The following is a 26793-nucleotide window of genomic DNA, read 5'->3' as shown; positions in this document are numbered from 1 at the left end:
TCTTTTGTGTTTGCACACATTCTGACTGCTTTTGGGTTTTGAGAGTTTGGGTGGTTTTTTTTTTTGTTTGTTTTATAGCAGTATCTATATGATTAATGCTGTTACCATGAGGTTTTTTCCGAAGTACCGAAAACAAGGTGCCTCAGGAAAAAAAAAAAAAAAATCCCTATAAGCTGCAAAGCTCAGGCAAAGTGTGTCCACAGTAAGTGCTCCTGGCTGGCTCAGTCAGTAGAGCAAGTGAGACGTGATCTCCAGGTTCTGAGTTGGAGGCCCACTTTGGGTGAAGAAATTGCTTAAAAATAAAAATATTTTTACAAAAAATGATATTCACAATATATCGACTGGGAGTCTGGTTCCTCCCTTCTCTGTCCCACTTCGCTCAGTGGCCAGCAGGCTGAACTCATACAGGAACCCTGTTCAATTCCCTTAAGCCAGTTGGGAGGGGAGGGAGGCCACACAATGGAATTTGTTGGTCCCAGAGACAGCAATGAGATTCCAGAATTTACCAAAAGTTTGAAGGCCTGAGCTTTTCCAGACCCTTAACAGTTAGGGATGCAAAATACTCACTAAAACATCACTCAAAGTATCTCGGTCACCTTTGTTGTTGAAAACACTTCTACACCCAACTCCTGGCAACATCCAAGAACTTGCTGTCCTGTGCAACTTACTTAGAGGGAGTAGGTAGACACTCTCACTTTCCTCTTCAGAGGGGAGCTCAGGGGGACCTCAAACTTCTGACCGACTGGGGATCAAATTTCAAGCTTCACACTAAAACAGTGATAATCAAAGCAGGCCGCACACCTAATGTTTACTCCCTGAACATCCAATGTCTGCTCACCTCTCCTGGAAATCACTGACTCACATTCCTGCAAACATAGAGTTTATTGGCATCCTCAAAAGTCACTGGTTTGCAAGCTCAGATGTGCATAGAACTACCTTGAGACTTGTTAAAAACAGAGATGTCTGAACTCCCCTCCTTTGCAGATTCCGAGATTCCAACTTGTAGGTTTGGGTGTTGTTCCCCACCCCCCTACCAAACTTTCACTGAGAAATTTTTCTTGGTAGTAAATTTAGCAATTTGCAACTATGACTCAGTGATCTAGCAGAAGGTTCCTTTGACTTGGGCAGTGAATGAAGGAGGCAAGTAAAGAGATTCTTCTCTTCCCTTAACAATCAAGAGACTCTTCCATAGCAAGGTTTCATTTTAATAAGGTCCTCAGGTGAGGCAGGTGCCTCTCAGAGACTGAGAACCACCATATATGTATATGTGAAAACAAAAAAAGAACTAGTTTTCTTAGGTTTCAGGGCAGTTCAGAAATAGAGAAAGATATCAGCATATCACCTAGAGATCTTGTTAAAATATAAGACTTGGACTCAGTGGGTTTGGGGTGGGATCTAAGATACATTCCTAGTATTTGCAGGGATGCCGATGCTGTTGGCTCCTAGAACACATTTTAGGTGACAAGGATTCCAAGAGCACAGGCTGGAGGGGGGTTCCACAAACCTGAATCAAATCCTGGCTTCCCCACTGTACTAGCTGTGTGACATGGGGCTAGTTCCTGAACCTCTCTGGCCTGTGTTTTTAATCTGTAAAATGGTGGAGCGTGGGGGAAGATTAGTACTGAGCCCAGTGTATTTTAAGAATTGTCACAGCGTGTAAGCACCTATCAGGCAAGCACTTACCACAGTACCAAGCACAAAGTAAGAGCATAATACATGGTAACTCTTAACATTTACAAATTACCAAGTTCTCACTTTGAGAGTTAGGCTTCTGGTCTCATGCAGAGCTGATAGAATGGCTATTTCTGGCCTGGTGCCTGCCTGGCTCGCTGCACTGCTTTGCCAAATTATAGCTTAGCTTCAACTAGGTTTTTCCAGTAATGGGCTTGAGCAGAGCAGGACGAGGCAGGGAGGACTGAGGACTCCTTATCCAGATTGTGGGTGCTCAGTGGGCAGCTCCCTACCCCACAGGGTCTGGTAATGCAGGGGTCAGCGTGGGACGAGACCATTTCTCCTCCACAGTGGTTGCTATTTCCAGTTCATGTTTATGAAATATATGTAATTCCAAGGCTTTAACAAGAGAGAGCCTTCCTTTTGTGGTTGATTTACAGAGTCATATTTACACTCTTATTACAAGTTAGCATTCCGGGCTCTAATTCCCTTGGGGCTCCCGCAGATCGTTCTCAGGATAGCTAGAGTTATACGCTGGTCAAACCTGCTGACCATGTCATTCTGAGTGAGCAGACGCGGCTTCCTGGCTGCTTCCTGCCAAGGGCCTGCTTGGGTTTGGAGGAGGCTAGAGCACAGCCCCGCCTCTTTGAAATAGAATGCCTCTTGCTGTGGGTTGCTGCTTTAAAAAGTCTGAATGCTCTGCAAGCTGGGATAGCCACAGTTGGAGAGTGAAGCCTGTCCCCAGGAGAGCCGATGACCAAGACGCCAGCATTCTTCAGTGGTCAAGGGGGTGATTATACTCAATTATGTGTTCTGGAAATTTAAAGCCACACACAGCACAGGGTTCGAACAGCAGGAAGATGCTGAGTCAATTAACTTTTGTCATCAGCCTCCTCCCTTGTATGGAGTCACACCGGAAGCATCTCACTCCACTTTCTCTAACCCTCTCCCCCTTTTTGAATACTGTCTGTATCCCAGCCTTTGATCTGGAGAAGCCGGCTCGCTGCTCTCTCTGTGATTACACACCTCTGCAGCCAGAGGGCATTCTTTAAGGCATGAATATTCTTCCATTAATGACTGAGGGTTTTGTTCTTTTTAAACCATCCCTCACAACTAGGATGATTTTTTACTTTCTTTTAAATACCCTTACAATTAGCTGCATAGCTTCACGGACGGGAGTTAAAGGCCAAATTATTGGTTATTTCCTTCCTGGCTTTTCTCCCCCAATTTCAGGCATTCGCAGAGAAGATATAAGGGCCTAGCAAAAATTCCTCTCATAGGTCCCCTGGGTGGCTCAATCGGTTAAGCGTTTGCCTTTGGCTCAGGTCATGATCCCGGGGACCTGGGATTGAATCCCACTTTGGGCTCCCTGCTTGGCAGGAAACCTGCTTCTCCCTTTCCCACTCCCCCTGCTTGTGTTCCCTTTCTTGCTGTCTCTCTCTCTGTGTCAAATAAATAAATAAAACCGTTAGGAAAAAAAAAATTCTTCTCATATTAACAGATAATAGTGGCAAGAAAATGGATTTCCTCTCCTCTTTTTTTAGAAGCTGAGGTTTTAATCTTGATACCCAGGAGCAGGTGGATAGATACCTCCCCACATATCAGAGGAGGAATTCTGTGTCTTTGCTTTCCTAGGGAAGCAACAGAAACCCAGTTCGTGGATTTCCTGGTAGGTGGTGAAGAGTTTGCTGGCCGTACATTCAGTACTACTGTGCACAAGACCCCCAGATTGGGGATCATGGCCTGGGGGTCGCTGAGGTAAGAACTACTGGGCCTCCTCACTCAAGAGAAAGTAGACTTGAAAGAAGAGAGTCATATAGATGGAGATGAGGAAAGATACTTTGTTTTAGGAAAACATGAGCCTCCAGGCACAAAGGAGACATTTGAACTGATGGAAGTCTCTATCGCCTCGGAAGAAAGGGCACCTGTTGTGGAATCCCAGTCCCAAACCCAAAGAGAGGGCAAAGTGGGGAGCAGGAACAAAGAAGAATGGGAGAGAGAACGCAACCAGGCCAGGGCAGGCCTGCGGGGAGAGGAAAGCAAGCTCTTGAGGCCGTGTGAAAAGCATACAGCATGGGGGTCCTCAGTGTTAAAATGTAGTTAAGCCCAATGAGATTTAAAAAAACAAAAAGTAGAGGAAAATTGCCATGTTGACACGAGTCACATTCACTTAATGAACATACCTGCACTGAATACTTAGTTCACGGATTTCAGGCAATTAAAAAACACTAAAATGCACGTCGCAGAGCAAGATTCCCTTTTTCTTTAAGAGGGTGATTATTATCGTTACTATTATTTTAAAGATAACCCATGGTGGAAGCCCATAGCTTTGCCAGCAAAAACACCATCCTGCCATCGCTGAAAGTATGTTACAATTTGTGGCTATGCACTGGGCATTTGACATGGAGTGGTGTTCTGTTTCAACCCAATTTAATTATATGCTCCTTTTATATATCGTGGATGGCTCGCACTAGCAGAATTGTTTTGCCTGGTGAAAAACTGGCCATGACTTGTCATAATGGGCTGGTTTATAGAACCACTGAAGTATAGTTACTGCCCATCAGTCGGGAATTATGGCACCATAACAACCCTTTATTTACATATACTGCTGAGACAGTAAAAACAGCAAATAGATTTCTTAAATCGAGACGGCAGAAATTTCCCCCCAGGGCACTTGGCCCTCATTGTGGCGGCAACATATGCAAGTCTAAATAACTTTGGTGTCTGTATTTCGGCAGTGTATCATTTCATGGACAGTTTATAACATTCTAATAATAAAATGGACTCTAAATTCGGAGTTGGGCTTCACGAACATTAGATGGTAATGCGCACAGCAGAATCTCTAAGTGATTTGTGAGGAAGGTTTAAATTTGCTAATCACACTACTGCTGAGAGACTCTGCAAAGGGGCTCGCGTGTGATCAGGGGCTGTTGGGAGGCAGCAGAGGCTTCAACCAGGGGAGTGCCTGACCCAGTTTATGTCAGCGCAGGAACCGCAGCTGGGGAAGTCAGAGATTCTTTTACTTCCAGACTCCCAGGACTTAGATGATCTTGGCCTTTCCCTCAAACAGCAGAAGCCCTCCATTCCCTTCCTATGCTTTTGTTGTCTCTCCTCTTCTTTCTTTCTTCTTCATGATATAGGTTTGGGGAAAAAACTTATTGCCGTAGAGCCTCGCACCTTCACTGTTTATCTGTCCTGAGATTCCCTGTAAAATGCCCTCTCTTTAGTCCTGACCCTCTACCCCTTTACAGAGCAGTCATTGGATTTATTTTTAATGCGCACATTTAAAAAGCATTCTCCAAAGCATCTCCACTCTCTTTCCATTCCCGGAGTGGTGGCTTTAACCCTTCCCTCCCTTTCTAGGGAAGTTTCATGTCTGGGCGACAAAGGATCGCGTGGGGATGTCATGATTCAGATTCTGCCACCAATCATTCTGCAGTGACGCCCATGTGGCTCAAGAGGGCTGATACCTCAAAGAGGGTCCTATTCCTCCCCAGGCCTGGAAAGGTGTGGGGGGACAGGGGACGGGCCTCGTGACAGCATCTCTGGGCCCCTGAGGTCACAGCCCTGAGCCTGTAGCTTGCTGTGAAAGGACCAGTGACACTGGACACTTCTCAAGCTCCCGGACCTTCCTAAAGGAAGCCCGGCCAGTGTCTGAGTGGGAGAGCACTTGAGTGGGGGAAGCCTGTAAAAGCCAGTCCCTCGCAGGTCGATAGGCCCCTCTGCCTCCCCACCCCCACCGCCCCTACCTTCTCTACCCCATCCTCCCACCATCCCCAAGCCCCCACCCCTGCCTGGTGCGAGAGCGGAGCGAGGTGCACTCACCTCCTGAAGGCAGGCCGGAGCAGCTGCCCCCATGTTGGCACGGGCTGCGCTCACATGCGTCAGGGTAGAGCACGCAGCCCAGCTTCAGCTCGGTCAGGCCCACCACCTCCGCGAAGCTGCTGCGCTTGTTCTGGAGGGGAAGCTCGTTGTTGTTCAGCACCACCGAGTCCAGGCAGCCCTGGAAGCCGCTCAGCACCTGCGTGACCCGCGCGTCCGTCAGGCTGCGGATGTTATCCGCCTGCACCAGCGCCCCGAAGTAGATGGTGCTTTCCGTGCTCAGCGTCTGGAAGTAGAGGGGTGCCCTGCGCCGCTCCACATAGCTGTCGTCCAGGGACAGGCTTGTGAAATTGCGGTTGAGCTCCAGGAAGACAGAGTGCCAGCTCCCATCATTGACCGCCCTGCCGGAAATGCCCAGGATCCCCGGGCCATTGCCGCAGTCCAGCTGGAACCACAGTTTGCCGTCCACGATCTGTGTGGGGGAATGAGCATCGGGCGCTTTTCAGTATGCATCTGGCAACAGACTCCTGGACACCCCGGTTTCCACCCTGTCCATGGGAAACCTCTAGGATAGAGGTTGCTTTGGGGGTCAGTCCTAAGTCTGTGGTGGCTTGGTCTCTCCCCATGATGTGCCCTACGCATGCCTGAAATGTCCCAGATCTTGCAAGGAGTAACACCAGCACATCTGCATAGATCTGCCATTAAATTTAAGAATGTTCCTATTCTTTGGATCTGTGCCTTTAAGAGGTCACAACAATATCTTGTTGAGGGGGTCTGTTGATTCTCTGCACCCTTCTTTGTTATTACCACCGCAGGAATGATTTCTATGAACTCAACATTTATTTACAAATATTTATTGAACATCTACTATGTCCTAAGCAGTGTTCCAGGTGCTACAGAGACCACTCTGAGCAAAAAGAGTTACTATCTCTGACCTCAGGGGCTTATGTTTCTTTGCGGGGGAGATGGCCATAAGTCAGATAAGCACTGAAATAACTAGGTACTCCACAAGCAAGTCTGTGTGAAGTTTCTAGAAGGGAGGAAAAGAGGCCAGGCAGAAATAAAAGATGCCCTACTTCCCGGCTTCATATATGGTTAAGATTTTAAAATGCTTCTATATTAAACACTCGTATATTCTTAAGACAGTTCTTTAGGGGATGCCTGGGTGGCTCAGTTGATTAGGCAGCTGCCTTCAGCTTTGGTCATGATCCTGGGGTCCTGGGATTGAGTCCCACATCGGGCTCCCTGATCAGTTGGAGCCTGTTTCTCTCTCTCCCTCTGCCCGCTGCTCCCTCTGCTTGTGCTCTCTCTCTCTGTCAAATAATAAATAAAATCTTAAAAAACAAACAAACAAACAAACAAACAAACAAACGGTTCTTTAAGATGGCTGCCCATCATTTAGGTTAAGATTATCCCACAAAGTGTTCAGGGCTTGGCCATTTGCTTAGAATATAGCAGTGTATGTTTAATGACATCTGGTCCCCCAGAAGGGTTTATCTGGGTAACTGTTCACGCCTCATCGATGCCCCCAGCCCCAGTCCAGAGTCAGCTACAACAGAGACCTGCCTACTTTGATTGCACTGGTGCATGGAGGGCATCCAAGTCCGTTCTGGGAGGCTAACAAACCACAGGGGGATATTAAACTCAGAAAGTGTGTGCTGTTGAGTGATGGCGGCCGGCCAGGACCTGTTGGCCAGGAACCGGTCCTCCATGGAGACCCAGGTTCAACTGTTACTGAGGAGACGGACTGGCCTTTGAATCCCCGGGGATCCACCCTCCCCTCTGCATTTCCTAGAAACGCAAAGTGGCTTGAGGATCCAGGGAATGATGCTGGATCCCTGTCCTGCCGACAAACCGATATTGGGCCATGCAATGACCTGCAGCTAGAGACTGTGAAGAAACAAAAGGTACTTTGCAGGCCTTTTTGTGTGACCCAGCAAGGGGGTCTTGTGGGGGCCAACATCTGAGTCATGCAAGGCTGACAGGCCTTCATTTAGGATCTGCTGACATCAGTATTCTCGTGCCAGAATGTGGGCAAAGAACACAGACGTGGGGAGAGTGGGAAGGGGAAGTGAAGGGAAGGCAGACCTTCCAGATCTCGAAGAGCGAGGCGGGTATACACACCAAATGAATTCATGGAAACAGACTGACCCACTCTTCCCAACACGTGCTTGATTTAGGATGGCCTGATGGGGATTTTTCACAGCATTGCTCATCCTCACGAATGAAGTATTTCTTTCCCTGTGCTTCAGTGTGTTCCACAGGCAACGAATTCTCAGGGACTCACATTCCTGCCTCTGTGGATTCTCTAGCCCCTTCTCTTCCTGCATATAAAGTCATGCTGTGGGAATGTGCATATATGGAAGGTAGGGCGCTGTGCGAACCAGACAGAGCCCTGGGAAGTATGAATGAGGACTCTCATGCAGGATTTGTTGTGTCGCACTCAGGTGACCTGGAGAGCACTGGATGACCTGTCTGGGCTTGGGATCCCTTATGTGGTGAGCAGAGATCGTTGCTATGGCTCCTTTTCTGAGGAGCCCACGCCCACTGCAGAATGGTTAGCTACCTGGTACACAGTGCACACATACTCCACTCTGAAATGCAATTGTATACACATAAAGAGACCGGAGGCAAATATTTATGTGTTTTTTTCTAGAGCTTTCCTATGTGATCTACGCTGTTTTGCCTCGGTCATTTTTTGGTTCCACAAAATGGACTGAATGGATATTGTAAATCATACCAGTAAACTTGCTCAGGAAAAACTCCTGGGTAATATCCATATTTTTATTTCAATGTAAGTAATAAAATGATCAAATGCGACGTTGGGGACTTCCTTCCTCTGGCACAGTCCATCTGCTGTTATGCTCTGTGGCTACAAAGGGGTGTCCCCAGACTATCAAGGAAGATCGGGTGGTGAAGCTGCGATTCATCGATGGTTTTGTAAGATGGTGTATTCCATTAACAGATTTCCTCGGTCCATTCCCTTCTCCATCCCCACTCCCTACCTCTTGGGATAATAACCAAGTTGCAAATTCATCCAGGAGAGCCACTGTAGCTCTAATGTACTCATATACATCGAAGTTCCGTAACTAACAGACATAAAATGATCCCATAGGAACAGTGAGTACGGTTCCGTTTCTTTTCTGCTGAGAAAAGTAACAGCAGCAACCTGCTGAATGATTGGGAAGCCTGATGCCTTTGGAAAACAAGAGTGATTAGTATCCTCAAAATTCTAGGCATTTGGAATTATAAGCCTTGTTTAGGTGACACGCCAGAGTGCTGATGTCAGAGGTAACTTTGTAAACGTTCACCTTTTCCTATGTCACAAGCCTATTACGCCAGGGAGGGAACACTAGTCTGTTCACACTGGAAACTCACGCTCTGATCATATTTAGCTTCTCTGTCTCCAGAATAGAGTAGACCTCATTCGAAAGGATCTTTTAAGAGGACAGAGCCTTCTCAAGCCAGACAGCAAGCTATTTTAATAGAAATTGTATTGCAGGTGAACGTGCTAAAAAAAAAAAAAAAGTCTGCAGCAATGATCTGAAATGATGTGCTTGGGGGAGGCAGGTAGGCAATTCGGTCAATGAAATGCAAGATTCTGAACAGGACTCTAATCTTATAAGATATTTAGGTCCTTAGTTTTGTCTAAAATCAGCGATGGGCTTTAACCTGGATCTTGAGTGGCTTGGGGCTTGGAAGACAAGCCGTCAGAGCTCTAAGTCATTTTGTAGGAAAGCAGGATTTTGAGTGAAAAAGTATATAAATCATGGCACAAAGTCTTACTGCTTCGAATCTTTGGTTTGTGGCTCCAGCAAATGCACTGATGCCCCAAACTTGTGAGAGGGTTAGGAACTATTCTTTGTAAAGGGAACTTTTGAAAAACCTGTTTTCAAGGCTGTCATTGATGGTTATCTGGCTCAAAAAATATGCCTTAAGGGTGTGCCTGAGTGGCTCAGTTGTTTAAGAGTCTGCCTTTTGCTCAGGTCATGATCTCAAGGTCCTGGGATCGAGCCCTGCATCAAGCTCCCTTGCTCAGTGGGGAGTCTGCTTCTCCCTCTCTCTCTGCCCCTACGTCTCTTGCTCTCTCAAATAAGTAAATCAAATCTTTAAAAAAAAATACCTCATCATATGTTTTTACTCATATGTGGAACGTAAGGAAGAGCACGGAGGACCACAGGGGAAGGGAGGGAAAACTGAGTTGGAAGAAATCAGAGAGGGAGACAGACCATGAGAGACTCTGGACTCTGGGGAAACAAACTGAGGGTTACAGAAGGGAGAGTGGGGGAGGATGGGGTAACCAGGTGATGGGGATTAAGGAGGGTACGGGTGGTTCTGAGCACTGGGTGTTACACGAAACTGAAGAATCTTGAATGCTACATCAAAAACTAATGATGTACTATATGCGGGCTCATTGAACATTAAAAAAAAAAAAAACTTACATGAATGAATAAATGATCATCCCAGCCCTCCCAAACTCTTCTTTTGATAAACACCTTTAGTACTCCTGACCTGCTTGCCCTGGTCAGAGGGTCAGATCCACTCCTGACTGGTTATGTTTGGGTAAGCCCACCCATTTTCTCTCTGAACCTGTTTCCTCACAGGCGAAAAAGGACGGGCTCCTATCTAGGCACAGGAAAGTACAAAAATACATGCATGTATTTTGTGAAGTAGTTTGTAAACTTATAGGTATCTTATTATTATCATCCTGTAATTGCTATCAGTTAACTCACTTCTTAGGGATACTCTTACACAGGTCCTGGAAACTCTGGAATCCTGTGTGGGCTTCCTTGCTAGTTTTCTATGTTAGAAAGATCTAGCCATTCCAAGGGGGCTGTTTTAAAAAGTCAGTGAGATTTCCCTGACCATCTTCCTTTTATTCCTGGGGTTTTGAGTTAGCTGTATTGGAGAACCATCGAAATGAAACCATGTGTCATCTATAACTTCCCCACAAGATGAAATGATGACATTTCTAGATTAACAAGCAAGGACTTCTTGTGCTTTCACTATAATATTGGACCCAAAAGACGGATACAGGGGGAAAAGCTGTAAATTTCTCCTAGTGATCTGACAGGTTTCTTACACAGGTTTGAGAACAGGCAGAGAACCTATTGCACCATTTTTATTCTTGTTTGGGCTGCCTGAAAATTCACTCATGGTTTGTGTTCAACTGATATAGCAACCTTTGGTCTAGATTTTTTTAACAATGATATTCTGCTCTTCCCCACTTCATTGGCTGGGTCTTAACCTTTTATTTTCTTAACCTTTTATTTTCATCTTAATGGTGCTCTGATCTTACTGCATTTCGGTATTTATGGTAAGCCTGGGATCTCTTCTGGAAGAAGACAAGGTGTCAATGGTCAACTGAAGAATGAGCACCTTCACTGCTGTTAAGAGACAGTGGTGCTCCTTGTCCATGAACATTTTTAACCCTTAAGGTCTCGCACAATACTTCGACTGTCTTCAAGGGGTTCCCTACACCCCCATGGATTGTCTCAAGTACTTTTTAGAGAACGGGCTCTAACTGGGAAAGTAGAAACAACCACGAGGTGCAACTTAAACAAAGCATTTCAGTATAGTCGTTGAACCTGAGTACAAGGCACATACTGTACCTAAAGCCAATGAAATTAAATCTTGCATGAGGCTGGAAATGTTAAGCAAACAGATTCAAATCCCCTAAGTGGATATTCCTGGCAACTGTAGGAGAATATCTGCTATAGTTCAGTACAGCTGTGTCCTGCTTTAGGCAAACTCAACATATGAAAAGCAAACGTACCGAACAGACAGATTGGGGGTGATTATTCACATCACAAAGGGATTAATGGAAGGGTTCCTTCAAATAGCCACCATCCACCGTTTATTAGAATTCCATTTACAGAGATTCAGTTTACAGAACTCTCAGAAACACGCTTGTTTCGTGAAATACAATATACCTTAGGAGCCAGAGCTGCCTAAAAGGTTTAATTATTCTTCTTTCCCATCCCCAGGGTCCTGTGCGTTTTAGACCTTTGCCAACGAAGTGTCAAATGACAAGCTCCGTTTTTAAGATCTGGCCATTCAGGCCCAGTAGTTTTGTTCGCTCTCAGATTCAGTGCTCTAGAAGAGATCTGCTAGTAGGAAGTGTCTGCCTCGTAAGGAAGGTCTGCAAACCAGAGGTCCTATTAAGAACTTGAAGGAAACGGAGGCCGGCGACACTTCAGCTGAGCTCTTGGAGCTAGAAGCTCTGAAGGGCCAGAACCCTTCCCCAGCAAGTATACCAAACCCCACCTCCCAGGGCTATTTAGAAAGTGATCTGCTGACCTAAGGCAGGCGGGTTCGGGGCTAGAGGTTAAAAAGACAGGACTTGGGTCTTTGCCTGTGTCTTCCTCCACCACAAATACTGGATTTGAATTCACTGTTTGCTAAAACTGTGCCTTGAGAGCTTCTCCTTTTGGCTTTCCGAGAGCTGAAAGGATTCTCTGAGTTCAAAGAGTGCGGGTCGTGGGAGAGCCCCCCACAAAAGTTTTAAACCCAAACTGCCTGCTCCCTCCCTCCGGCCACCACGCAGTGCCCTGCACTACCAGAAGCAGGTGAATAAAAGCCAGTGTGATAAGAGAAGCTACAAGCACTGTTGTCCTACATTTTTTCTCCCTCTGGGATGAAAGCCTGGGACTCCTCATCGACTTGGATGTAACCAAGCTAACGATCAAAGAACAGAAGCTCTAAAGGCCCACCACGATCCCAATTAAGCCCAGTGATGGAACCCTAGGAAGGAAACAAATGTTGGCCATTTCCACTTGTATGGGCACTTCCTACCGGTCAGACTGCATTGGCCTCTGAACACACAATGGACTGGTACAGGGACCTTGCAAGAATGGGAGAACAGCATCAGATTAAACATCTGCCTCCTTCTTCTCCCTTCTCCTCCTGCACTGGAAGGCTTCCCTGGGTGGACAGATGCCCAGAATGTGACTTCTGATGAAATAATGGTAGCAGCAAGGCTGAGAGCCGGGGGAGATCAGGCAGGAGAGCAGCATGTACAGTGAGGGACATGGGAATGCAGGTCCGGGACCGGGCGTTTATGAGCTGGTTGACCCCGGGTAACGAACTTAACCTTTCTGAATCTCTGTTCTCTCCTTGATCAGATGGGGCTGATTGTGTGTCATAAATGTATCATATTAACTTAGTCATAAAAAACAAACGAGGGGCACAACACCGTTAGTATTCGTGTCGTCGTCGGTTTCACGAAGGCACCAGAAGCTGTGAGCCAGAGACTTGCTCTCAGGGAGATCTGGCTGCTTTGGAGCGTTTCTGAGATTGGCAAGGATTGCAGCAGTGGACAACTGGGGGCCGTGACAGGACGCAGGGAACCTCCTCCACCCTAGGTCTCCAACTTCCTCCCCGAGTAAGAACAGAAGTCACCTTCAGGGTCAGTGGGGGATAAGCCCGTGCGGGAGAAGAGGAGACAGCCAATCTTTTTAAAGGACCACCCCTGCCGTGGAATTGATTAGGAAGTGCATTCTAATGAACTGTGGCATGATTACAGCTCCAAGGAGGGCAGCCCTTGAAACCACTCTAGAGAGAGATGCCCCAATATCCGAAGAGCCTATTCTGAAGCCGAACGTATAAAAAGGAAATGGGATATTGGCGCACTTCCCAGGACCACGGCTGCTCCGCTCTGCCCTCCAGCCAGTTTCTGGTCTTCAGAACTTAAAAGACAAAAAAGATTTCAGGCCCCAGTCCGAGAGCCAAAATATTAACATGAGAACTGACTGCAGGAAAAGATAACCCATTTTAATTACCTTCAGAATTATGCAGGGATTTGCTCTGGTGTACATTATAATCCCGTTGCTTTGCAGGGTGCGCAGACGCAGAGCGAGCCGAAAGTCCTCTTCTTTGCTATTTTCAGACAGCCGGTATTTGATGTAACTGTTTCCAGCAAAGCTGAGAGAAGTGTGCCCTGAGAAGACCATTAGGAGAAGACATATATACTGGCAACATCCAGACACGGTCAGAGACTCAAGAGATCACCCAACAACCACCAAGCACGTTGATGAAAGACCGTGGGAAGTTAATGAAGGCACTGAGGAGAAGCCGCTTTTGATTAAAAACGGGTTCTCTCCACTTCAGGTCACAGCTTAATTCCGAAGTGAAAAAAAAAAAAAAAAATCCCAGTGGTCTCATGCCAAGGGAAACTTGGTGAATCCTATAAACTGGTTTCTCTTAGAGTCTCAATTCCCCCTTTCTAAAATTAGCACTGTTAATAGATAATGCCCTTCCTGCCCACTGTCAGCCACTCAGACACTCAAAAACTTGCCACTCCATGAAATAAGGGAAAGATAAGTCCACTTGCAAAGAGCAGCCCCTTCCCGAGTGTCTGAATGCCAAACAGTCAACTGATGTCATTTACTCTAATGTTGGAAGAAGGAAGTTCATGTCTTGCTCCTGTGTCATCACAGTTCTACTTTTTGACCGTGAATTTTAAGGCTAGCCCTTTCAGAATCCAAAGTCCTACTCAAGTCATCCCATTCTGAGTTCACCCTCTTTTGTACTGACTTCAACCTTATGATGCTGAAAAGCTGTCTTGCTGGGATAAGAGTTGGCAAGTGTGAAAATACATCCAATGGATGAAAGTCATGGACAATCACAAATTTTCTAGATAGCAAAGAGAAGGGAGATGGGCAGAAAGTGACATCTGAAGTCAGGAGATGTGCTGGCTTTCTTGTTACCCCTACATACCCACCTGCTTTGTGCCCAGGGTATGTGTAGGGATGGGGTCAGCCTAAGTATCTTTCAACTCTGAACCCTAGAGGATGTCAAAGGCAAGTATGCCGGTGACCTCTTCACTTTGCAAGCAGCTCTGCTCCTGACATCATCTATGAAAGAGCTTTGGCTCCCATGCTTGAGAACAGTTCTTTATCTTTGCAGAGACTGAATTTCTAGAGCCCACTGCTTAGGAAAATGCCTTGCATGTGGCAGGCATCACTGTTCTGTATTCCCCCTCTAATTGCTATTATAATCCCCACTTCATAAATATTTCTTGGATTCCAAGAAGGGTATCAGTGTAACTGTATATTACATAGACTTTCTACCAGAAAGAGTCCTACTGGTACCAAAAATGAATACTCCTAGAGTTTAGATGTGATAAGGAATATGCAAATCAACTTTAGTATTGGGATTAAGGGAGGATCAGTAACAGGATATTTGGATCAAAATAACAGAAATATGTTTCTTTCTTTCCTTTTCTCTCTTTTTTTTTTCCCCCTTTAGGAAACAGAGATGAGCACCTGCCCTTTCGGGAACATGGAGCAGAGAGTCCGCTCCCTTGGTGATCTAGGCTGGGCTTACCCCATGGGAGGTCAACTGCACTAGGTCAACTGTACCTTCTGGCGAGCTCTGCTTTGGGGCTCTGGCTCTGCAGCCATCTGACCATCTAAAGGCCGTGCCATGGATACTCTGACCCTCTGCCTAACCCACGGCCTTCTATTTTCCATTTTACACTTCTAACGTCCGTGCGACATCATCGGAAACACATGTTGTGGTCCTCTTGTTATACAAGGAGTCCATGGTCATTGCACGTTTCCTGAGCACAAGCTGAAGCTGGACTAAATCCCAAGTACAGGGAGGGCAGATGTTAGCTGGGGGCCCCTGACAGTGAACGTTGTATGCAGACAGAAATGCTTGCCTGAAGAGCTAGGGCAGAGTCATTTACTCAAGGGCAAGTGCTTCAGATTTAATAATTCCACCCCCTCTGCACCTGAGCACTCTCCGAGCTTCCCTGGTGGACACTGGCAGAGGTACGGTCTCCTGCTGGCTTCGTAACCCACACACTGCATGTCCGCCGGACATGGCTTCTCCATGCAAGGATCGTTGGACCCCGGGCACAGTCCTCCTGTGACGAAAGGGAACACACATGATCAGTATGGAGGGAATCACCTCACATCCTAGTCGGTACCGGGATGGTTCCAGAGCTGGGCTCTACAGGCTCTGGGTTAAGAGGCAAAGAGGCCACCCAGAAGTGAGAGCACCCGAATGGGCTTCAGCTGCTGTGAGTGACCATCCAACGTCCCTGCATCTGCCAAGAGCTCACAGCCAGCCTGAAGTAGGCTGGCCTCAAAGAATAAATGGAACTCTTCCTTTTTGGTTCAGATATGCTAAGGTTGTAACTGGACCAGCGTCAGCTGAGAAAAGGGCACACTGCGCGGGCTCTGGACATATTTATTAGAGCGGGGTTCTGCTCATGAGGAACTACCCGGATGCATGGCTGGAGTTCCCAGTTGTCCTACACCGTTTTTCTTTCCTGCCCTGAAAAAACTTCAGGGGCTGCTTCGGAGGATGTTGGCTATTGTTTTCAGAGGGGGAAAAAAAAAAAGTGTTTCTAAAGAAAAGTATGACTAATTCTAAATCGGGCAAACACAATTCCCATTGTTTCCTAATCCCTTTTGCTACCTGCTTTTGTATGGATTTGCGATAAAGGTGCCCCACCGTCTATCAAAAACAGTCGAATTATCGCTGGCAAAAGCACGTTTTCTTGCTACCTGTTCGATGCTCACAGCACAGTGAGATGGAAGGTTAATCCCTCAGAAAGAAAAGCCTGGAAAGCAGATCAGCCAATGAAGGCAACATCCAGGACCCAAGTGAGTCATTTCTGAACTGTGGTGAGGATAAATGGGGAGTCCACAGGAGGAAGGGCACGTTTCAGAAGTCTCAGCTATTTCAAACGAGTAGGTCGCTTTCCATGTGGTGAGAGTTTAGGCAGTAAAAGGACGGTAGGAAAGGAGAAAGGAACGAAAGATTGTCGGAACTGGGTTAGCAGTGGCCTAAAGCGGCACCTTCTCTACGAACCATGAATGCCCGGACCTCAGCAGCTTTCTTCCTTGGGAGGATGTGACCCGTTACCAAACTCCCATCCAGCCTCCTCCTTGCTCGTCATTAAGCATATTGTCCCCTTATACAGTCATTTCTTTGTCCAGGAGAAAGCAGACATTTAATGCGAACTACATAGAAACACTTAAAAACTGTAATCCTCGAGAAGAGCAGTATAAGTAGCTCCAGCAAACTCAGAATTCATAAATCCTATTTTCCACCGGTTTAGAGCTCAGCCATAAAAGATCCTCCTGGCAATGATCCAGCTTACAAAGTCTTAGAAGATGAAGGGATTTGCAACTGAAAATTTGGAATGATCTCTACAAATGGTTCTAAAAGACCTAAGTGCCCCAAAATACATCTTCCTATTTTCGTCCCAAGAAATCTTTACTCCTGCCATGTATTTATCAATATTTATGCAGCTTCAAACAGCTGTTCTACCACCTTACGATCTGCTTCAAAGGGCTTTGGATAACCAGTTTTAAAATGATTTTTGGTGCATTCATTCAGCAAATAATTTTTTTAGGGCCAAAGAAGTGAGAAGCCTGGACACGTAGATTATATATTTCTTTCTTTGGAAGAAAGAGAGAGAGAGAGAGAGAGCCCCTGCCATGGGGCTCTATCCCAGGGTCCTGAGAACATGACCTGAGCTGAAGGCCAACACTTACCCAACTGAACCACCCAGGTGCGTGAAGCCTGGACATACAAAGATGAAAGGAAACCATGCCATCTCTTCCTCCCTCCAGGAAACAACCAGCAAACACATGAAGACAATGCAATGAGGTAACTGCCTTGATAGAAGTCTGGGAATGCAACCAGAGAAGGGACAACTGTGTTTCCTGGGAGAATGTCAGAGGTCCTCACCAAAGAAGGGAGTGTTTTAAACTTCAGGCTTGAAGAATGAGGTCCTTTGAGGAAAAAGGGGCTGTGTTACATGGGAATGAGCCAGCCGTAGCCCGTGGCTTGACTGCTTGCGTGTGTTAATGCTCATTCACGAAGAGTTCATAACTCTGCCAGCTGACTCTTTGCTGTCCCCATACATGGCTTCATTTCAGTTTTGGGTGGCCTTGGGCACTTCCAGGTTGCTCCTAAATGTGGACTGGGTAGTATATGCTCAGAGATGCTACCTCAGCCCAACGCTAACCTTGGCCACATGGAGGAGGCCATGTGCATAGATGAATCACAAAATGGATCTCATCCAATAGATGTAATTCTGAATTACCTTGGCCTCGCCTTCCAGTTGCACACAGAAACAGTAATTTACGTAGTTAAGAAATCCATTTCTTCCCATTCCATGGACATGACTTTTTCCATGTCCTACTTTTGCCCACCGGCAGATAGCTTTCTCTACATTTCTACATTTCTGAGACACAGAAGCATAGACCCCATTTCTGCTCTAGTGCAAGTCTCCACTGTTAAGAAACCGTGCATTATCAAAAATCCCATTTAAAAGCCATTATTTCAGAGGGGGAAGAGAGGGCTAGATGATTTCAGACTCATGACAGGAAAGCTATTTTCTTCTGCAGGAATTATGGTGAGATTAAAACAAACAAACAAACAAACAAACAGCTATAAGCATATATAATAAAAACTAAACAAAATATTTCACATTAAAACAGGATTTGAGTACTTCTCCCTTTATCCACTTTTTTTTTTTTTTTTTTTTTTTTTTGCCTCTTCTCTTACCATCAGCCCTGCCCTGGTAGCTGGCACAGGCTTCTTACTCTGTCACCATCTCTCTTATCTTGGGGTAAAGCCAAAGCCACTCAGACCAGCAGCTGGGGTTCAAACTCACAGCTTTTTCTTTTCTCTTGTGTTATAACCGTGGAACCCATATAATTACATCCACTAAATTAATGGATTATGTAAGATTCAATGCCCATTATAAAAACTCTAGCTGGAGGATATGTAAAAAAATTACATTAAAGTATTATAATATGAGCATTTAAAAGTAATAACATTAATATACATATTAGATACATAGTAAGTATATATCTATTCATTCTAGCAGCCATTGACTTCAATAGGCTCTTTTTCTTTCTTTCTTTTTCTTTTTTTAATAGGCTTTTTAAGGCAAAGGGGACAGTTCTTGGCAAGTGAACTATCTTTTGATGCATTAAAAATCCTCCGGGGCCTCCCCCCTGCCAAGTCCCAGCCCGGGCCGGGAGCAGTCATAAACATTCGGACTCCAGCTGCTGCTGTCAGCTCACTCTGCTCACAGTCGGTTTGCTCTCCTGTGGCTCAAAAGAGCAGGAAGGCAGATTAGAAGTCTGGAGGTTGGTGTAAAATGTAATGTCTTCCTTAGCTGGGGACAGATGTGAGCACGTGCGCAAAAGAAGGCCTATTCTGAAAAAAACAGTTCTCCCTAAACTGAATAACCCCCATGTACAATATTGTATTTCTTCCCTCCCTATCAGTTAGGATAAGGCATTAGGTCCTTTCTGACATGTACATTGTCAGAGGGACTTGACCTTTGTACACCAATGCTGAACACTGTCATATGTCCCTCGACTTCAGGTATACCCAGATATTTGGGTCCTGAGGACACTTTCCTGGGGATAATAAGCCTCTCTTCAGCCAAAGCCCTACCTTCTCCAGCAACATGGAACCCAGTATGCTTTATATGGATGCTGATGGGTCAACTTGTTTTTAGAAATCCCATGTTTATTCCATTCCCCTCTCATGGAAGTATAGACACTATTGTGAGTCTGAAAGACCCTCTTTCTGGTAGCACTCGGTGCCTAACTATAGTAATAGTTACGAGACAGTAGGGTCAGGTCCCATTGGCCTCTGGGAGGAAGTTTATCTTATTAACTATCATTAAATAATCCAGGTTTAATTAACTTGCACTGTGATCGGTGACAGCTGGGGGAGGGGAACTCTCTAGACCTACACGTTCCGCATCTCCAGGCATCAATCAGTTTGGAGCCAGAACGAGTGTGAAGGGAGAAGGGGGCCGCTTGATCAAACCAACTGATGCCGGTTTGCTGCAGCAGGACAGAAGGATGGGATGTCTCGCCACTCTGAGAACACGCAGCAGGCAGAGAACTCTCTGCTCCCCGTGCCCAGGTCCCCTCAAGAAGCCAGCGCAGTTTAACAGGACAGGATCTGCGGTGCAAGTAGTGGGCTGGATCTTGGCTCTGACCAATTATGCCACTTATTCATTCACTGTGTGGCTCTGAACAGGTCACTTGACTTCTGAGAGTCTCGATCCCCTTTTCTGAAAAATGAAGCTAATAATTGTTCATAGAATTGTGAGGGTTAAATGGGTGTATAATGTGTGTGTATGTGAAGGCAGTTTTTATTCTACTTTTTAAAGATTTTATTTATTATTTGTGTGTGTGTGTGTGTGTGTGTGTGTGTGTGTGTAGGAGAGACAGAGAGAGATACTGCCAACACAAGCAGGGGGAACAGCAGACGCAGAGGGAGAAGCAGGCTCCTCGCTGAGCAGGGAGCCTGATGCAGGCCTCGATTCCAGGATCCTGGGATCATGACTTGAGCTGAAGGCAGACGCTTAACAGACTGAACCACCCAGGAATCCCACGAAGGCAATTTTTTTAAAGGGAAAAACTGAAAGTAAAAACAAATTAGTACAAGGTCTCAAAACTGGAGATGCTAGTTGGATTCAGCCCTATGGCAGAAGCCTGAACTCAAATGTCATCTTTCTCTTGCTGTCTTTTTTGGGTCAAATTCATGATTTGTAAATTGATAGATGATATGAAATACTGTGTGCCTGGGAGGTACAAGCTAAGGCCTGGAGCATTTTATTAGCCAGCGTCCCAGGCCACTATGGGGGGTCAGACCCTTGGCCACCTTGTCTAAGGCAAAGGTGGCCTTGTATGCAGCCTTGGACAAGAGAAAGGTGCAGAGGATGTGGCTACTGTCCAAAAGAAGGTTTCCACGTTCTGAAGTGTTGCTCAGGTGGAAATTTAGGTCACTTTTCACAGAGTTGACAATGTTTAATTCCCTGGAGCAGAAGCTTCAGAGCTTTAGAAACTGCCCAGAGAATCATGATTCTCTGGGGGTTTTGGAGGTTCTCGCTGCCGTATTTATGGCTCTTTCCCTTGTCTCCCCAGAATTCTCACAGCCCCCAGGATAAAGTCTATGCCTTGAGCAAATACATCAGTATCCACCAGTCATTATTTTCACCAACACTTTGAGCTAATTCAACCCCTTGATGTACGTTTTCTGCCTCATTATACTTTGGTTCCAAAACTGAAGGGTAAATATCCTACGCCCTGAATTCACACACTTGGCCAAGATGCCATGTCTTAGCAAATACTGCACAAATTAGTAAGCTCTCCTCTTAATTCCTGGCCTGCATGAGGTTTTAAAACATATTCTCCAGAGGTCTCGGGTTTGAAGTGGTCTCTTAGGGTTCTCCCACAAGCGCAGAATCATCTGGAATGGTGTTTGCTTGGCTCAGCTGTATTTTCCAGATGATTTTGCTTAAATTTCATTTTAAGACATCCTCTCCGGGGCAGTTGTGTGTGGGTGGAATATATAAGGGAAGATCCACACTCTGGGAAGCTGGTGTCATCACCAGTGTAGACACCTCTAACCCTCTCCTGGCATTTGGGGACTTGTGTGTGTTGGAGATGAGGGAGCTGCAGAGACATTGCTGTTATGAATGTAAAATGGAAATGTCCCAGTTTCCAGGTTAAGATTCAAAAACTACACTGAAGGTTATTTGAAACCACTGGGTTGAGGACTGTTGGCTTTCTTCTCTGAGTGCTAGCCTTAACGAACCCCAGCCCAAGGCAAACCCAATCTCAGATTTTTCTCTGCTTTTTAAAAACTCACCAAGGCTAAGTTTAACATGTCATACTGCCTCACAGAAGTCTTCGTCATTTTATTTTATGGTGCTTATTAGAAGTGCATTAAGGAGCCCCTGGATGGCTCCGTCGGTTAAGCGTCTGCCTTCGGCCTGAGTCATGATCCCAGGTTCTGGGATTGAGTCCTGCATCAGGTTCCCTGAGTGGGGAGTCTTTTTTCCCCTACTACCCCTCCCCCTTGCTCATGATCCCTCTTCCTCTCAGGCTCTCTCTCTCTCCTCAAATACATAAAATCTTCAAAAAAAAAAAATAAAAAAGTTCATTACTGTGATTGCCTATCACAGACTCCATGTGCCTGTCCCCCTGTACTGGACTACCCTGACTCCTCACCATCCTTGCCATGTGTCCAGGGCATGATGCTGGTTCATGCTTCATGAGGACAGGAGCCACAGCAGCCTCACTTACCCCTATTCCTCTAGCATCCTGCCCAGGGCCTGGTAAAGTCTTCATGTCACTGCTGAGTGAATAAGCAAATGAAAGGATGCCCCAGATCTCTGGGTCCTTCTCTTCACTGCATCCCCTGTCTGGCAAAGACCTAGTAGGACAAGCTTCACTGCTACTAATGCCTTTCGTGGACTCCTCCAGTAGGACTGAGGAACCCCTCCTTTGTCCCTCTTCTCTGCCCTAACAACACCACCTACAACTGTTTCTAGCTTCTGTTTGCAGCCAAGGAGCAAGGGAACTTCTGCAGTTTGCCTAGGAAAAGAGGATTCAAGGGGTCACAACCACTGCCCTTTAATATCTGGAGGGCAGCTTGTACAGGAGGAGTTAGACAGGTCAGGTTCTGGATGGTTCTAATGGATGGAGCTGGGTGACATGAGAAGAAGGTGGATTTGGGTGTACTAGGAGAGAGAAGATCATCTCGGGTCCAAATTGCGAGGTTGTGAGGCTGGCTGAATTGCCGTGTCAGGAACGTAGTTAACGGGATGTCTGTCATGGGAGAGAGGTTGGATTGGAAACCTTGAAGGTCCTTTCAAATGGTTGCAGAAGTAGTAGGGAGCCATGTTTGAGGCTGCCCGCTACAAATCATGGTGCAGCCATTGGCGTAGCTCTGTGAATTTAAGCAAGTCCACTGATCTTCCCAAGTCTTAATCTCCTTAACTTTTGAGGAAAGTTCATGATACTCTGCCTTTACGGTTATTAGAAAGGTTAAATGCCATTTTGTATGTTGGAAAAACAGCACAGTCCCTGGTCACCACTCAATAAATGTTAGTTGTTAAACTTGTTGTTGCTTCTCCCCTCCATGCCTTGGCTCTCATGCTTCTCGGCCTGGAGCACGTGCGTGATTCTAGGCATCCTTTCAGATCTAGCTCAGTGGGCATCACACTCAGTGATGTGCTCCAGTGTGGCTCTCCCCTCCCTGAACAATCTCTTGTGACAACGCCACAGGCCACGGTTGAGAGCAGGACTGCTGCTGCTCACACTCAGCCTGGCCACCGCCATGCTTCCCCCATGGCCAATGCTCCCTTTACCTTGTTCAGAGCTCCGGCTGTCACTGCCATCAACACCCTGGTCTTAAGCTCCAGTGGTCTCCTAGGGAGTCCATTCTCCTGGACAACTGTCTCCTTTTTGACAGATTTTTATTCAGACTTCTGTTTTTTTCTTTTTAAAGAATTTATATATTTATTTGTCAGAGAGAAAGAGCCAGAGACCACAAGTAGGAGAAGCCAGAGGGAGAAGCAGGCTCCCCACTGAGCAAAGAGCCCAATGTGGGACTCGATCCCAGGACACTGGGGATCATGCCCTGAGCTGAAGGCAGACGCTTAACCAACTGAGCCACCCAGGCATGCCTATATTGAACTTTTGAAAAGTCATTGACATTTTTTAAAAAATGAACAACTGGCACAGCCCTATGGGGCAGCAAGGGGGCAGGGCATCAGGGACAGCCCATAGGGCACCCAGCGTTCCCTTCAGGCTTTCTTCCTGAAGTGCTGATATTCACTGAACTTGTAAAGTTCACCAGGAGTCATCTAGTGACATCAGAACTCTGTGTCTCTTGAAGTTCAGTTCAAACATGATGCTTGATGGTGGCTGGAATTTAATGAGCTGATTTGGCACTAAAATTCAAGTCTGCTTCCATTTAGTCAAAACCACTCAGCATTTTGGTTCATGATGCTAATTTTGTTAATTGGACCTAAAAAACTGTGCAGGAGAGAAAGAGGAGGTGGAAGTGGGGAGGAGTATATTGAGGCCAGATCTCTATAAATACTGCGACACAGACCAAAACAGGCAGCTACCTGTCCTTACCATTGTAATTATTCCACCAATGGTGGAGAAGTCCATTTACTGTATCTGCCAAGCTCCCAGGGTAAACCAAGGAGCAGTGAATACTAGTTGTGCATATGTGTGCACACATGTGTGCGTGTGTGTCTGTGTGTTTTAAGGGGGGGGGGAATTCACTGAATTCAATTACCTCCCTATCCAATAAACGAGAAAATGTCTAAAATGCCTAGTGTTTCTTTAACAGTTCCTCACTGTATTTCTATCAGAGGACACCTGAGAAGAAGTGAGAGCTATTTCTGTTTCTAAGAGTTTGTCCCTGAACTTGCAGAAAATCTTTCCTATTTTATCTTGCTATGGGATTTCCCCACGTTTGCTTTCCTGACTACCCGTGTTAGAATCACTCAGGGCTATGTATATAGATTCCTAGTCTGCACCTGAGACCCTCCGTTATGTTGGAGTGTGGGCCTGGCGGTAGGTATTTCTGTTAAGACCCATGCTGGTCAGTGGTCTGCCAGGGAAAACGGGGCCATCTGAGTATTCCACAAAGCATACAGCACTGGGAACGTGATTCACACAGGGAAGGGAAGAGCCCTTGTTCTTAAGAGGGGCCCATGAAGAGACAATTGAATCCACATGCCACCCCCACCAGCCACACAGCCCTGGGCAGGGCACGGAGCAACCACATTCCATCAAACGGAGAGGCTCATACATCACCTGTGGAAGATGGGTCTGGGCCAGGTGACCTTTCCATGTCTTTTTACTATGAAAATCCAGTATTTAATTTTACAGCTTAATTATAAGAGTGACTTGGAGGTGAGAAGAGACCCCAAGATGAGCCCGAATCTACATGTACAGCCTTCTTTGAGGAAATGCTCTTTTCAAACCAAGAAGGTCTCTTCGTGGGATGCTTGGGGGTTGAACCACAAAAGCTTCTGGAATGGGGACCTGGGTGGCTCAGTCGGGTAAGCCTCTGCCTTTGGCTCAGGTCATCATCTCCGGGTCCTGGGATCAAGTCTGCTGCTCCCTCTGTTTGTGCTCTCTCTCTCAAATAAATAAATTAAAAAAAATAATAATAAAGCTTCCAGCCTTCTGGATTTACTGGGAGTAGAAAGGTGTATGGGGACCACAGAATAGAAGTCCTGGGCGGGGACCCCACTATGAAACTAGCTGCATTATAAACATTAGTGTCTCAGGGCTCCTGGCTTACGCATCTGCCTTTGGCTCAGGTCATGATCCCAGGGTCCTGGGATCGAGCCCCGTATCAGGCTCCTTGCTCTGCAGGGAAGCCTGTTTCTCCCTCTGCCTCCCTCTGCCCCTGCTTATGTTCTTTCTTCATCTTTCTCTCTCTCTGTGCTAATTAAATAAATACATAAAATCTTAAAAAAAATATTAGGGGACGCCTGTGTGGCTCAGTGGGTTAAAGCCTCTGCCTTCGGCTCAGGTCATGATCTCAGGGTCCTGGGATCGAGCCCTGCATCGGGCTCTCTGCTCCTCAGAGAGCCTGCTTCCTCCTCTCTCTCTGCCTACTTGTAGTCTCTGTCTGTCAAATAAATAAATAAAATCTTAAAAAAAAATATTAGTGTCTCATGAAAAACCTCCCTCTCTCCAACAAAAAAATCACCCTTCTGAGTTCCTTCTTTCAAGGAATTCTGCCCATTTGGGCCTCCTCTGACTCTTCCTGATGAACTCATACTCATCCCTCAAGACCCAGGACACAGACTGTCCATGGTATAGAAATGTCACAGAGAGCTTCCCTCCGGCGAGAGCAGGGATGCCGTCCTTTCTACTCCCTGCATGCATTTTAACCTTATTATTGCAAATAAGTACTTGCAAGCTGACCTCCCAGTGGCCAGCTCCTAAGGGCAGGGTCGGGTCTTTTCCACATTGAAGCTTTAGTGCCTCGCACACGGCTGCCACCACACACTTCTACTGGCTGAAACGAGTTCTCAGAGCACAGGGATTAATTAGCTGGTTTAGTTTCTCCCGCAGGGTTTGCCCCGTCCTGTAGTGAACCTCTTTCGAACCCTGCCGTGAATCACTGCAGGAAGTCCCCAGCAGAGCTTTGGTGCATAAATCAGTTTGCCTACAAAGGAAGTCTAGGTAAAGGCGGGACAGCTGGCGCTCATAAATCCTGCATGTTGGTGGCACCTGCCAGAAACGCATCATTTCCAGCCGGCGCGTTTTGAGTTACTTTGGAGCTGATTTACATATTCAACAGGTCAGACAGCACTGCACCCACCTGATGCGAACACAGAATTCAACGGGTACCACCACGGGGTGAGTGGCGAGCACTTTCTGTGCTGCCGGGAGGCTGTTGGAACATCTCTTGGCAGGAGCTGTGATCTCAGGACCTGTGCTCTGATGGTCTTGTTTTTCAAGCCGCAACCAAGAACTTTCTATAAGGGAAAGAGGCCAGGGGCCCTGCCTGTCCCCAATTTACCTAAAGGGATGTTTTACAAATGGCCTCTCTTCTGGCCAGTTCTTTTGGGTCAAGTTCACGCTGGCTAGAAAAACTCTGGGTGCAATTTTCTTAGAAGAGGGCAGTGAATCTATGGCTCTACGTGTCAGAGAGGAAAAGAGGCAGAGGGTAACACTTCTCACTGACCACCATGGGCACAGGACTCTGAACAACTATGGCCTCTGACCAGGAAAGGTCAAGGTTCAGGGACTCTAGTTACATCAACAAACTTGAGCCATTCCATTTCCTCTGCTTTGAGGGCTGACTCCCTCCCTTGGCTGTGCTCCTCTCTGTGTGGTCCGTTTTTTCTCTGAAGCAAATTGAACTGCCCTTACCCTCAGCCATGGCTTCCTAACTTGTTGGCCTGCCTTTTGCCTGGGCCCAGCTAATTCATTCCCCTCTGCAACCAGCACGCTTTTTGCGAAAGACAGCTCTGATCCTGTCACTTCTTCACCTCACATCAGCCTACCACGGCTCCTCCTGCCTTGGAACAATTTCTACCACGTTCATCCTGGCTAATGGCCCTTGTGTGAACCCTGGGCTTGCTCGCAGGTCTCATCTGTCATCATGCCCCCACTTCCAGTAACAGAACATCTCTGTCACTCCCCTGCTGTAGGCTTCTCTCCTGCCCTGAACCTTCCTCATCCAAGCTGCCCCCTGGCCTGGAATGTTCTTCCTCCCCTACCCGTTCCCATGTGTCTGTTTCCTACTTATCCTTTCTCCCAACTTGTCAGGAGACCTTCCTCCTCGATGGGTCCTCCTGCAGGATTTTGTACTTCCTCTAGCAATACTTGGTGCCCGGGCACCTGCTAGCCTGCTGGTCTGTGCTGCTCAGTGAGCTGTTTGATCCCCGGGAGGAGGGGATTCCCTTGTCTTGCTTGCTCCTGGCCAGGCATCAGTGTTTTGACTCACCATAGGTGGTCAGTAAACACTTTGTGA

The 26793-nt window shown here is 46.5% G+C and overlaps 1 protein-coding gene across 1 annotated transcript in view; it reads right to left on the bottom strand.

Moving 5' to 3' along the window:
- FAT3 (FAT atypical cadherin 3) overlaps positions 1–26793 on the bottom strand; it is a 663645-nt gene that overhangs the window by 23708 nt on the left and 613144 nt on the right. Inside the window, exons 20-22 of the mRNA XM_059412525.1 lie at positions 15230–15364; positions 13275–13432; positions 5497–5965 (exon numbers count right to left, since the gene is read on the bottom strand). Coding sequence (XP_059268508.1) covers positions 5497–5965; positions 13275–13432; positions 15230–15364 — 762 coding nt within the window. The remainder of the gene's footprint in view (positions 1–5496; positions 5966–13274; positions 13433–15229; positions 15365–26793) is intronic.

Source organism: Mustela nigripes, chromosome 1 (genome assembly GCF_022355385.1).
Source record: "Mustela nigripes isolate SB6536 chromosome 1, MUSNIG.SB6536, whole genome shotgun sequence".
Classification (NCBI taxonomy): Eukaryota; Metazoa; Chordata; class Mammalia; order Carnivora; family Mustelidae; genus Mustela; species Mustela nigripes.
This window is presented reverse-complemented; position numbering and strand designations above follow the sequence as displayed.